At 43.3% G+C, this 12,212-nt stretch overlaps 1 protein-coding gene across 1 annotated transcript; it reads right to left on the bottom strand.

The window, feature by feature from the left end:
• Positions 1–2,424: 2,424 nt before the first annotated feature.
• Positions 2,425–11,996, bottom strand: COLCA2 (colorectal cancer associated 2). The gene is made up of 5 exons (XM_024196668.3): positions 11,913–11,996; positions 10,340–10,434; positions 6,274–6,331; positions 4,286–4,515; positions 2,425–2,942 (listed from the first exon to the last, which is right to left on the bottom strand). The coding sequence occupies exons 1-5, from the start codon at positions 11,914–11,916 to the stop codon at positions 2,604–2,606; spliced, it is 726 nt and encodes a 241-aa protein (XP_024052436.2). The 5' UTR covers positions 11,917–11,996; the 3' UTR covers positions 2,425–2,603.
• Between the last annotated feature and the right edge of the window lie 216 nt (positions 11,997–12,212).

Raw genomic sequence — 12,212 nt, 5'->3', positions numbered from 1 at the left:
ATGATGACTGAACAAGAGGCAGACTTTCAGATCAGTAGGGCCCTACCAAATTCATGGCCATGAAAAACGCATCATGGACCGTGAAATCTGGCCTCCCCCTCCCTGTGAAATCTGGTCTTTTGTGTGCTTTTCCCCTCTACTATACAGATTTCATGGGGGAGACCAGCGTTTCTCAAATTGAGGGTCCTGACCGAGAAAGGAGTTGCAGGGGGATCGCAAGGTTATTTTAGGGGGGGTCATGGTATTGCGACCTTTACTTCTGTGCTGACTTCAGAGCTGGGCAGCCGGAGAGCAGCAGCTGTTGGCCAGGCACTCAGCTCTGAAGGCAGTGCCTCACCAGCAGCAGCACGACTCCTTTTTGGGTCAGAGCCCGACAATTACAACACTGTGAAATTTCAGATTTAAATAGCGGAAATCGTGAAATTTAGGATTTTTAAAATCCGATGACTGTGAAATTGACCAAAATGGACCGTGAATTTGATAGCGCTACAGAAAATAGAATGGATGGAGAAGAGGTAATCTACACAGCTTGTGCAGGAAAAGATGCTGGGTTTAGAAGAGGGCTAATCTTGAACCTGGGGTGGCGAGTTATACTTGGTACTCACGTTTTTTCTTACCTGAGAAGATGTAGTTGAATGGTTCACGGAGATTGGTTTGTTGTTGTTGTTTGGGTTTCATTTGGGAAAATGCTTATTCCCTTCTAAATTCTACTTGTGGCTGGAGGATTAATTGAATGTGAATCTTACTCCTTCTGCTCTATCAAAAGAGCACGAGGACACTGGCTAGGAAAGAGCTGAGGTAGTGTGAACATAGGGGTAATGAGGCTTCCCACGTGAGAATTTTCTCATTTAAAACCCTGGCACTTGGATGGATTAAATCATCATTGAAGCGCTGCTTTTTTGTTGCGTCTTTAAAGAGAAGAATGGTTCTGAGCAGCCTGTGATGTTTCAGGAAGATGCATTGTCCTAAGGAGATTTCATTTCTACAGTGAGGTAGGGAGCCTATAGTTTGTTAAAACACCATGGGCCAGCTCCTCAGGTGTAAATCAACATAGCTCCAGTGAATTCAGACAGAGAGGTAGGGTCTGCATGCAACATCTCTTGAAGTCAATTTGCTGATTTACACCAGCTGAGAATCTGTCCCCATTTCTCCTAGTGCAGTCCAAATCCCAAACGCCAGGTGTTGCTCCAATGTATAGTATAGATCTAAGATGAAATGTTGCTAGTTCACACTACCATGTCTTCACTACTGTTACCTGGACTAGACTAACTAGATTAAAGCTATGCCTGCCCATTCCACAACTGCACCTTCACTTGCAGGGTAGATGCACCCTGCAATAAAACTCCCTTAGGCTCATTTTGAAAATTCCAGCCAAACGTTTTCCTCTACACAAAGGTGAAAGAGCACTAACTTTGGCTAGGTCTACACTATGGGGTGCGGGGGGTGTCGACCTAAGATATGCAACTTCAGCTACGCGAATAGCGTAGCTGAAGTTGTGTATTTTAGGTCGACATACCTGGCTGTGAGGACGGCGGCGAGTCGACTCCGCTTCTGACTCTTGCTGCGGTGGAGTTCCGGAGTCGACGACGGAGCAATTGGGGATCGATTTTATCACGTCTACACTAGACGCGATAAATCGATCCCCGATAGATTGATCGCTACCTGCCAATCCGGCGGGTAGTGAAGACATGCCCTTTGTGTGGTAAGGATTCCTGGTGGATGTCTCCTTCCGAGAGCCCAGCCCCATTGTGATATTTAGAGATTCCGTGATTTTTCAATGGTGCAGAAAATCTAACGTTTTGCTTGTAGTGTAGCTAAAATAAAAGCAACCACCTGGGAAAAGTTCTGTCTTTGATTAGTCTGACCAAGGGGAGTGAACAATTGTTTCAATGACAGTTGGTGAGACTGGGAGGAGAGTACTTCAGTGTTGGAAGGATGCATGTATATTCTGACATGTGACAGAGGTACCGTGAAAAGGACAGCAGATGTTTATTGACTAATCGTCTCACCCTTCACAGCAGATGGGAAATATAAGAAATGGATTGGAAAAGAAAACTTTGGCTCTGATCCTGCAATCACTTACACAACTGAGTAACTTTTCAAACCCCAGGAGGCCCATTGACTTCATGTGCAAAGGCCCCACTTTACTCACATAAATATGTATTTGCAAGAGCAAGACCTTTGATTATAGCAGAAGCGACACCCCCCCCCCCCCCCCCGGTGTCTGGAAAAAAATCAGATTTCCTCAGAATAACCTAAAGAATCTTTTATAAACTTAACAGGAAGGAATGTGCTCCAGGAATCTGTATAAAATTATTTATTTGTTATAACAAAAACTTGTTTAGTGAAGCATTCACTGAAAGCTAGTTTGTTTTTTTGTTTTTTTTTATGAAATACAAGACAGAAGGACAACTGTAGCAATGCGGTGAGTCTTAAAATATTGTTACCCAGGAGGACTAAATTAACACCTGGAGCATACCAGGCTAAGTAGTGTAGAGTAAACTGAACTTTGTGTTAGACAATGATGTTTTGCATAGTTCATAGGCAGTTAGCTGATTTGGATACCTGTACGTATGTACATATATATAAAACCATCATCTCCATTAACTGTAGCAGATGTCGTAGTTTCTATCCCGTCTAAAGAAGTCATCTGCCATTGTCACGGTGCCAGGACAGTCCATACAGTCTGCACTTGGGTAGGGGAAATACTCTGATACTCTGAATGTATCCAAGTGCTCTGAGGCACAGGATGAGCAGTAACAGGCCGAGGGGGAGCAGCTGTACTGCGGATGGGAGCACTCCTCTAGAGGATAGCCGTAGTTCGTGGTGTCTAGAGGAGAAAGAGGGCTGTAGTTCAGTGGAGGAAAAGGAGGCAGCTGAGGTGGGGAGTAGCTATAGTCTAATGGGCTGGATAGGTCAGACGAGGCAGGAGATCCAGGAATCTATAAAAATGGAGAGAAAAGAAAATGTGGTGTTAAATGAAGTCAGTAATAATGGGCATTCAAATAATTACACAGACCAGAAAAAATACACCCGTAATTACAAGGCCCTGAATGCACAACCACATCACACCCCATTCTGGAGTTACCCTGGTCCATTGATAGTGCCGGAGTTTTGAAATCAATGGGCTTCACAAAGCGGCTGTGAACTCATCAAGATGTCAGAATTGTGTGTGTGGTTCTTCTGGAAGCATTGCCCTGATCCCGCAGTGAGCTCTGTGCAGAAGGACCTCTGCACCCACCCCGAGTCCCAGTGACTTCGGTGAATTTCTGTGCTGACAGAGGGGTCCATCTGGATACAAGTCACTGCAGGATCAGTGCCTTAGTGCTCAACAAGGGAGCATGCTAGAGAAAAGTCCCAGATGCGCCAGATGATAGCCCTGAACAGGGGCTGCTGTGCCCAAGTTCTGTTCTATACTCGTTTGTGTAGAATAGCAAGTTCTACCAAGACATGATTGGGGTAACTGGCCTTGCCACAATTTTTTCTGATGACTAACTGGAATATTTGAGAACACTGCACTCTATGTTTGGTGTTGGTCCTTTAAATCTCCTGCCATGACCATGTAGAACGCAGGTCACTAAATGACACGTTATAAACGTAGCTGTTTTCTAAACTGCTAGTTACATGCAGTTTTAAACCCTCCTGCTTCATGGCATAAGCCAACCTTTGCCTGAGGAAGATCAGGAAGGAACTTTGTAGTGGGCAGGTTATTCCATTATTGACCACTTCAGGGGTTCTTGCACCTACCTCGGGAGCTATCAGAACAGGATACTGGACCAGATGGAGCAATGGTCTGACCTGGTCTGGCTGTTCCTATCTTGCTAAGCATGAACATGTCAGTGGCATTAATTTAACCCTTAGGATCCATGGGGGTGGATTGGGGTTGTTTCCTGGCCCGTCCCTAAAGACGTTCCGTGGAATACAGGTAGGGGAGAACAGTGTATTGGAAGTGACACTCCTCAATTCTGCAACCTCAGTTCAGGATCAACTGGTTCCTGATATCCTCTCCTCCTGTGGGAGAGGGCATGAGAGAGCCCCAATTATACATAGAATCCCAGACTCTTCCCTCCAGCTGTGGAATTGTTGGAAATGAATCATGCTCATGAAACCGTTAAGTCTTCAAAACTGGCCCAGAGCCTCAGGAAGTGGGGATTTTTATTTTGCCCATTTCGTTTCCCTTCTTGATTTCCTTGCTGGACATGCTTAGGTGATTTCTCTCAAGGTGGTGCAAGCTATAACTACAGACACCACCAGTCCAGCTCGGTAAAGAACGCAACCAACTTACCAGGCTCTGGTTAAAACAGAGAGGGGTTGACTGGAAGGTGTCTGGGTTATAGTAGGTAGACGTCTGTAGAGCACTCAGGGATGGGTCCATGGGCGGCTCTGTCTGAAGATAGGTATCAACAAGTTGCTCCAAATAACTTGGGTTTTCTTCACAGGAAATGCAATTTGGAAACTGCCGTGGCTGGAAATAGTTGGGGGCAGAAGAGAGAGGTTCTGCATCAAAATAAGGTGCTAGGAGGAAAAAAGGAGATAGGAGATTGTTCAATACTTGTGCTTACAAAGGGAGGCCAGGCTAGTTGCATGTTTCCTTTGGGTCAGACTGTGATAGCCTTGTCTGTGCTGAGCAGCATCTTGCACGGCAACTAGTCCCATGGAACACAGTGAGTCTAGACATGGAGAAAGGCCCTTCCAGTTTAGACTGAGATTTCCAAAGGGTTCTATATGAGTTAGGTGCCTAGTTCCCATTGAAAGTCAATAGGGGCTGGGGGGGAATTTTTCAGAAGTGCCTGAATGACTAGGGAGCTTAAGTCCACTTGGTTTCCCATAGGGACTTAGGCTCTAAGTCACTTAGTGCTTTTGAAAATTGTGGGCTACAACGCCCTTAGACTCCTTTGAAAATCCCAGCCTGACTCTGAAAGTAAATCCAAAGCAATCCTGAGAGCGTGTAATGCAGGGGTGTGGTGCTGCTATTTTAACAGTTGGGTTTTGCCTTTAGCCTCTGCTAAACTCCGTGTTCCAGGGATGCACGTCTCCATTAGAACAAAAAATAGCTTCTCATCTTCATAAGCAAGGCCAGAGGCAAAACACTCAGCAGAGAGACCAGAGCTGTCCCTACATTACTTCTGAAAAATTTAGCAAGTATGTAGATGAGACAGAGCTAGGTTCAATTGGTGTCATTTGGAAGAGGGCAGGAGTCGAAAAGGCTCAAGGGCCAGATTTTCACTTACACCAAGGCCTCTTTGCACCACAGTACTCTGGTACTGGGCATCAGTTACCAGAGCGGTGTAAATAAGAATTTGGCCCTCTAGACTTGACTGCATTTCATGCTAAATTCATCTGTTTGCAAACACAGTTAATAACGAAGCCCTGATCTTTCAAACACTTACTCATGCAGGTAGTCCTGTTGATCTCAATGGGATTGCTAGCATGTGTAACATTACTCTCATGCGTAAGTGTTTGCAGAACTGGGAGCAAAGTGTTTAACTGGACAGTGGGGCAAAAAACATGCACCCAAAAGAAAGTAAGATTTATCAGCCTGAAAAAGGTTATGTGCGTCTCAAGTTTCTATATTAACATAAGCAAATTTAAACCCCAAATATTCATTATTTAAACATTTCCTTGTCCACGCAATGTATACATGCACACATTTATAAATGAAAGGGGAAACTTTCTGGATCTCTTAGCTACCAACATCTAGAGAATAAAAGATCTGAAAAGTCCAAACTAATATTTTTTTCTCCCAATTCCTGGATATTGGTGTCAACCAGGAAGCAGCTGTTTATGCAGCTCTGTTGAAAAGACTGACACCCCTTCTGAACTCTACAGGGAGAGGGGGGGAAAGAGAGAGAGTAACTGACTCTGCTGGAAGCTAAATGATCAGCAAAGATAAGTAATGCTTTAAGACGTTCTGGTCCCATCTGACAATCAGATAAAGGCAGTACCACGAGATAGAAATCTTGATAAAGGCACCACGGCAGTGTTATTCTGTTGGTAATAAATGTTACCGATTAATTGGAGCCTTGATCCTCAGTAGAAAAGGCAAACTACATGGATATGAAGACAAAATTTCTGCTGGAGTGAGGGCAAAATGTACCCTGCTTGTCTTACTGCATCCTCATCTGCATTTAGTGAGCCCTTTTCAGATTCTGATTGGTTGGAGTTCTAATTAAATGGTAGTGCCTGCCTCAAGCCGTGCATCGACGGCTAAAAAGACTTGGACTGGAGGAATAGGTGGGGGGAGGGGAGAAGGGGGATGCTCTTTGTACCAACCTGTGCAGGGAGAAGAAACAGATTCTGGAAACTGGACACTACTGCTGCCTCGGGAAACCTGACAAAACAGAACAGAAGGAAAATAGCAAATGCAAGTGTTTCTGCTTTGAAAGCTCACAGGAGATCTATTTCCTGAACATGGAGGTGAGTCACAATTACTTTTCAAACTTACTTATGCATACATTAGTGATTGTTGTTTTTATTACCTGTGTCTGTATTACATTCAGTTCTGTTATTTATGGAGCACTCTCAATCTGTGTAACATTGTATTGTTCCAGAGTGCCACCCAGATAACAATAGATGTGCATTGCACTGAATTGTTCTAGTATTAAATATGTAGCTCCTCTGATGTGCATTCCATTCCATTGTTCCATTACTGTTAATTCACCATAGGTGTGTCTATACTTGAATTTTTAGTCATGTTTTAACATTTGTTAATTAGCAGGATTGTAAATCCTAGTGTGGACATGACAGAAAAAAATCTCTAGGAGTAGGAACACGAGTAGGAACAATTTACAACTGTGTTAGCTAACGCGTTTAAAACACAACTAAAAAATCAAGTGTGGCTTACCCTGTGTAGCACCACACATGCGCACCAGACTGAATTGTTCTATTGCACACTTCACTTTGCAATCTACAGGTGTGATTGCTCTAATACTGCAACACTTATAAGAAAACTGATGATGTTGTTTTCCCTGAGGATTTGTGAACTGAAACTTACAAATCAATAAGCCTATTAGAAAATCACATCAGACATTATGGGTGAAATCCTGGCTGCACTGAAAACAAAGTGAGGTTTGCCATCCTCTTCAATGGGGCTTCACTGTAGCTATTCAGATTGGGGCTTCTTCTGATCAGATGGTTTTAACTGATGCTGACCAGAGCTTCATTTCTTCCATTCAAAATGTTCCTGAGTTAGAGCGTGGCTGGTTTCCCTATCAAGAACTTCCTAACATTTGCTCAGTTATTTAACACTTAAACTGTAATTATTCTCTATGGGAGGGGAAAAAAAACATTATTTGAATCCTGGCAGTTCTGGAAGAGTTGGCGAGGTTGATATTCTCTGTTTGGTCTATACATACACAATATGTAGCCTCTGTAACCTTCCCACTAACAGTAGAGTGCGTTTAGTTAACTTGCAGGTTCTGTCCTGCAGAACGCTTTAGTCTAGCTTGGCATTACATGTGTGTACAGCACCTAACACAATGGGACCCTGATCCCTAGGGCCTCCATGATGCAAATAAATAATAACCAGTATAAATTATGTTAAGCACAAAGCTAATCTCCTGCACCACCGGCTTTGAGTCTCCTTAGTGGATGGAACAATCATAGTGTAAACATTGAGCGAATAGCAAATTAAGACTAGTTCAGTCCAGCCTCTTAACACCCAGCTGGAACACTTATAGGGTATGTAAGTACTTAGCCATTGTATAAAGGAAGAAGGAAGGGGTGACTTTACACTTAAGAGAGGAGTATACTGCAGCATTTCAGTGCTAGAGGGCTCCATTCACCAAGCCTCTTTATTTGTGGTTGCAGGTTGCAGTCTGCTCAGCTTCTTGTGCAATCAACCGCTGCAGAGAGCAGGAGGTGGGAGATTAAATCTGAAAACCATCCAGGCTGTAATGTCATGAACCAGGAAGCAGTAATGATTTACCAACCTCTTTATGCAAAAACACAGGGCCCCTGAGCTAGAGGGCTCACTTACAAGAGAAGTGGAGTGTTCTGTGTGTGTCAAGTCTGCATCAATATATAGGTCTCCTTAACCCCTTTCCTTCTCTCCAAATAGTTATGGTTTTGGCCTGGTTGTACTGAAATGCATTAAAGGCCCTGATTCCGCAAAGCACTTAAGCACGTGCATAACTTCAAGCACACAGTGGGCCTATTCACATGCCTAAGTGCTTTACTGGATTGCAGCCAGAGTGTCCTGCATTAAGGGCCTGATCCTGCACCAGTAAAGTGTTTTCATTTATTTAAATGGGAGTGGGATCAAGCCCTATTTAAATGGCTCTTTGCTCATACTCACTTTCTAACTTTCTTTCAAGACAAAAGGAAATACACTTCTGGGTTTTTCTTTGTTTTTTTTTTTTTTTTTTTTTTTTTTTTTTTTTAACATTAACAAAGTTGCATTACCCATTATAAAAATCCCAAATTTTCAAACACCTTCTAGAGGGTTTTTTAGTACAGGTTAAGAGATAAGAATCGACATGTCCATTGTTACCAGCCTTAACAAACTGAAAAGAAAAATGTTAAAGGAGAAAATTATCCCCTTGAGACAACAAAGGTAGGGGATGCATGCACATTAAAACAGGGCACCAGAAACTACCCTGTATCAGGCAACACTGAACTTCAGCTGCCAGCCTGTTGCTCATTCACCAAGCTTGGCTAGGTCCCTGTGAAATTCCTCACTGTAACCTCCAGTGTTCAATAACCTAACTAATTTTATGTCAGTTACAAATTTGGCTACCACACTGTTCACCCCTTGTCTAGATCATCGATAAACATCAGTCCTGGTACAGAACATTGGACACTCAATGTTAACCTTTGGTCATGATGAAAATTGACCGCTTTTCCCTGTTCATGTCTACTGGCCAGTTTCTAACCCCTGACAGCACTTTGCCTTTCACCCCAGGGTGACTAATCTCTTGTGAGGCACTTTGTGAAAGGATTATATGAACATGATGATCTCCTGCAGGCAGTTTTGCTAACACGTTCAGAATTACAACAGGTTACGGAGCTGTGATATTCCTTCACAGAAGCCAGGCTGGTGTGTCTGTGTCGTGTTTTGTAATTTCAGATTTAATTATCGTTTAGTTTTCACTTGATAATGAAGTAAGGCGCACTGCTCTGCTAATTGCCAGGATCACCCCTCATGCCTTTTTTAAAGAGTGGTAACAAATTTGCTCCCCTCCAGCTCCCTGGTACAGTAGCTGATTCTAATGAGAGGCTACAGATTCTTGCTGACAGGGCAGCTTCTTCATTCTTAAGTTTCCATATCAAGAAAGAAAATTAAACTCGAGTTTTGCCCCCTGGGAAAATTCATTTCATGGAGAAATTCCCTCTGCACAGGATAATAGCTGCTGCAGTGGCAGAACAATACGCTGGGGATCAGAGCTCATTCCTTGGCATGGATCCAGCACACCTGGCGAGAGCTGAGCTCGGCCTTTCGCTCTTAGGCCACCGGTGCCTGAGAGTTCTATGGAACCACTGCTTTTGAGACCTGATCCAAAGTCCATTGAAGTCAATGGAAAGACTCACATTGATTTCAACTGGTTTTGGAGCTAGCTTCTAGCCCTTGGGGATCCAAGCTAAGACCCTCCTTCCTAGGCCAGCAGGGGTTAGGAGCAGTATGATGCCAGCACATTCAGCCCTGGGAGGATTTGGATGTGCACCCTCCCCAGGGGCCAGCAGAAGCTGGAAGCTGTGCAGAGCTGGTGCCTTTATCCCCTGACTGATGACCGAAGGAGCCACTGAACAATGGAAGGCCTTTGAGGGAGTTTTTTGGGGGGGAGGAATGACGTTCTTTTGGGCTCTGAGAGCTACCTCTTGGAGGGGAGAACACGTTGGGAGCCTTAGTACAACACAGAGCTTTACATGGGAGGGTCCTCAAAGCAGGCAACAGGGGCTTTGTTTGAGTCAGATAGAACATACATTTTCCCCTGCTGCTGCTGCACAGAGATTCTGAGCAGGCCTATCTGTCAAGCCTTGTCTACATAGGGGAAACTGACCAGCAGCATTATTCCAGAGCTGCTGTTCCAATATAATTGAGCTATTCCAGAATCACTCTCTTGTGGGGACAGGGGCACTGTCTTCTGGAATAAAAGTGAGCAGAGTAACTAGTCCGGAACAAAGTAATTTTTATTCCAGAATAGACCGTCCACTTGGGGGAGTTAGTCTGGAATAGCTAAATTGATCAATTTCCCCTTGAAGACAAGCTCTCAGTTTTGCCTGCATCAGCAGTGTCTGCTCCCATGGCTCTGAGTTCATTAAATCGATGGAAGAGAGATTAAGAGAAATAGTTTCTTATTCTTAAATTACAACATGGAAGAAGCTAGTATTTTGTCCTTACAGTGGCATCAGTTGCTGCTTGTCGTGCTCTCCTCTGCTGTAATAACTCTTTCACAGTGATCTTTACTCGAACACCTTGATACACCTTGGATTTTCCTGAAAGAGTGAGTTAAAAATAAGATTGCATGGATGAGAACAGGAAAGCAGGCACTTTAGAGTGGTGATATTTAAAATATTAAAAAGTAAATTCAGTGTGTTCTCGGTCACACTTTATATAAAGGGTATATTTACAAAGAGTTTGTAAAGAGTTTATGAATAGATGTTTTAATAAATGATTAGTCAGTTATTACAGAATGCCATAGGTCCCTTGTAACCATGACTTATACCCATTTCATGATTGTAATATGCTTGTAACATTTACTAACACTTTGTAGACTATTTGCAAATGTACCCTTAATATATAATAAATATAATTGTGACCAAATTTTCTTCTTCCTTAAGAGTTTCTTTTTTCTTAGTAACAAAGGCTGGAGAAATAAATATCACTTAGCTCTTCACCTGAAATTCAGAGAACACTTTAGAGAGGAAGACAAGTACAATTATCTCCACTTTACTGATGGGAAGACTAAGGCAGCGAGATATTAAGACCCCAATCTTGCAAACACTTACACACATGCTTAACTTTTAATATTGTGAATAGTCCCACTGATTTCCATCAAAGTTAAGCACGTATGTAAGTGTTTGCAGGATCAGGGCCTAAGCAACTTGCATAAAATCACATAGTAAGTCAGTAGCAGAACTAAAAATAGACCCCAGGTACTCTAATTCCCAGCCTTGTCTGCTGGACCATACTGTTAAATTAATCTGAATCTCTACAATATCCTGAAGTTTTCAGTCCAGGAAACAGACATGGGCACTGCGTTCATCCTCTATGTTAAGAACAGGAATAAAAACAATGCAAATATGTGGGCGATTATTCTTTTATAGGACTAAACAATACTATGAATAAAATGATTGCGCTTTCAAGAATCACTCTCTGTGAGACCCAGTTTTCTTTCTCTCTTTAATGAGAGGCGTTCATTCTCTACAACTCCAGTTTGTTTCAGACATGCATGTGGGCCTCCATCAATGAGCAAAAACAATTGCCACTCACTAGCTTAGTCAGAACTTTGTATTTGGAGTAGTTAAGAATTTGCCTATTGACAAGAAACCACCCCTAACACTATTGCTGGAAGAAATATTTAACACCCATTGCAGTTTAGTTCCGTTTTTAGAATTGCTTCATTTTGCACTCAGTATATTTCTCTCTGAAATGATCCTGCAGAGGCTCAGTAAAACAGACAGACACATTGTCAACCTGGGATTGAATCTTGGAAATGGTTATTCACGTGGCCCCAGTCCTGCTATCAGACCTGCCACTGAAGCTCTGCACACAGATCTGATTGCAGGATCCAGCTCCTACGCCTATTGCCTGCAATGGGAATACTTATGAGTAAGGGCCTGCAGGATCAGGTTCACAGCTAATATTCTGCCTTTGGAGACCCTGCAATGTTACCTGGTCCTTGCTTGGAGGAGTAATAGAACAGTCCCATAGGGAGCAATTACCTAGCTATGCACAAGTATTTATAACATACCCATCTATTGCCTGTTTGATCCCCTAACAGCAACTTTCAGCCTCTCCTTTGCTGTGACATAGGCAGAGTGTATACGTTGATCCACCACTGGCACTTGCCACCTTTCACTCCTGCTCTGCCAGGGGTGCTAGATTGACAGTGGAGCCCGTCCCTATCCTAGTGCAGACAGTGTCTCTGCTCAGTGCCACAGGCCTGTTTAATGACAGCCTGCCATACACAGTCACATTGTCTTTAATGCGGTGCCTGCTGTTAACTGTCCTTGCCCCTCATTACAGGCCAATCAGTGTGGAATCCAGAGGA

Source organism: Terrapene carolina, unplaced genomic scaffold (assembly GCF_002925995.2).
Source record: "Terrapene carolina triunguis isolate 2854851 unplaced genomic scaffold, T_m_triunguis-2.0 Scaffold374, whole genome shotgun sequence".
Taxonomy (NCBI): domain Eukaryota; kingdom Metazoa; phylum Chordata; order Testudines; family Emydidae; genus Terrapene; species Terrapene triunguis.
Note: the sequence above shows the minus strand (reverse complement) of the source record. Positions and strands in the feature narration are given on the sequence as shown.

Coding starts and splice junctions, on each gene's coding strand:
- COLCA2 (XM_024196668.3), bottom strand. Junction 6,332..10,339: donor AAGCAGCAACTGATGCCACT/GTAAGGACAAAA, acceptor CTGTTTTGTCAG/GTTTCCCGAGGCAGCAGTAG. Junction 4,516..6,273: donor TGTTTCTTCTCCCTGCACAG/GTTGGTACAAAG, acceptor TTTTCCTCCTAG/CACCTTATTTTGATGCAGAA.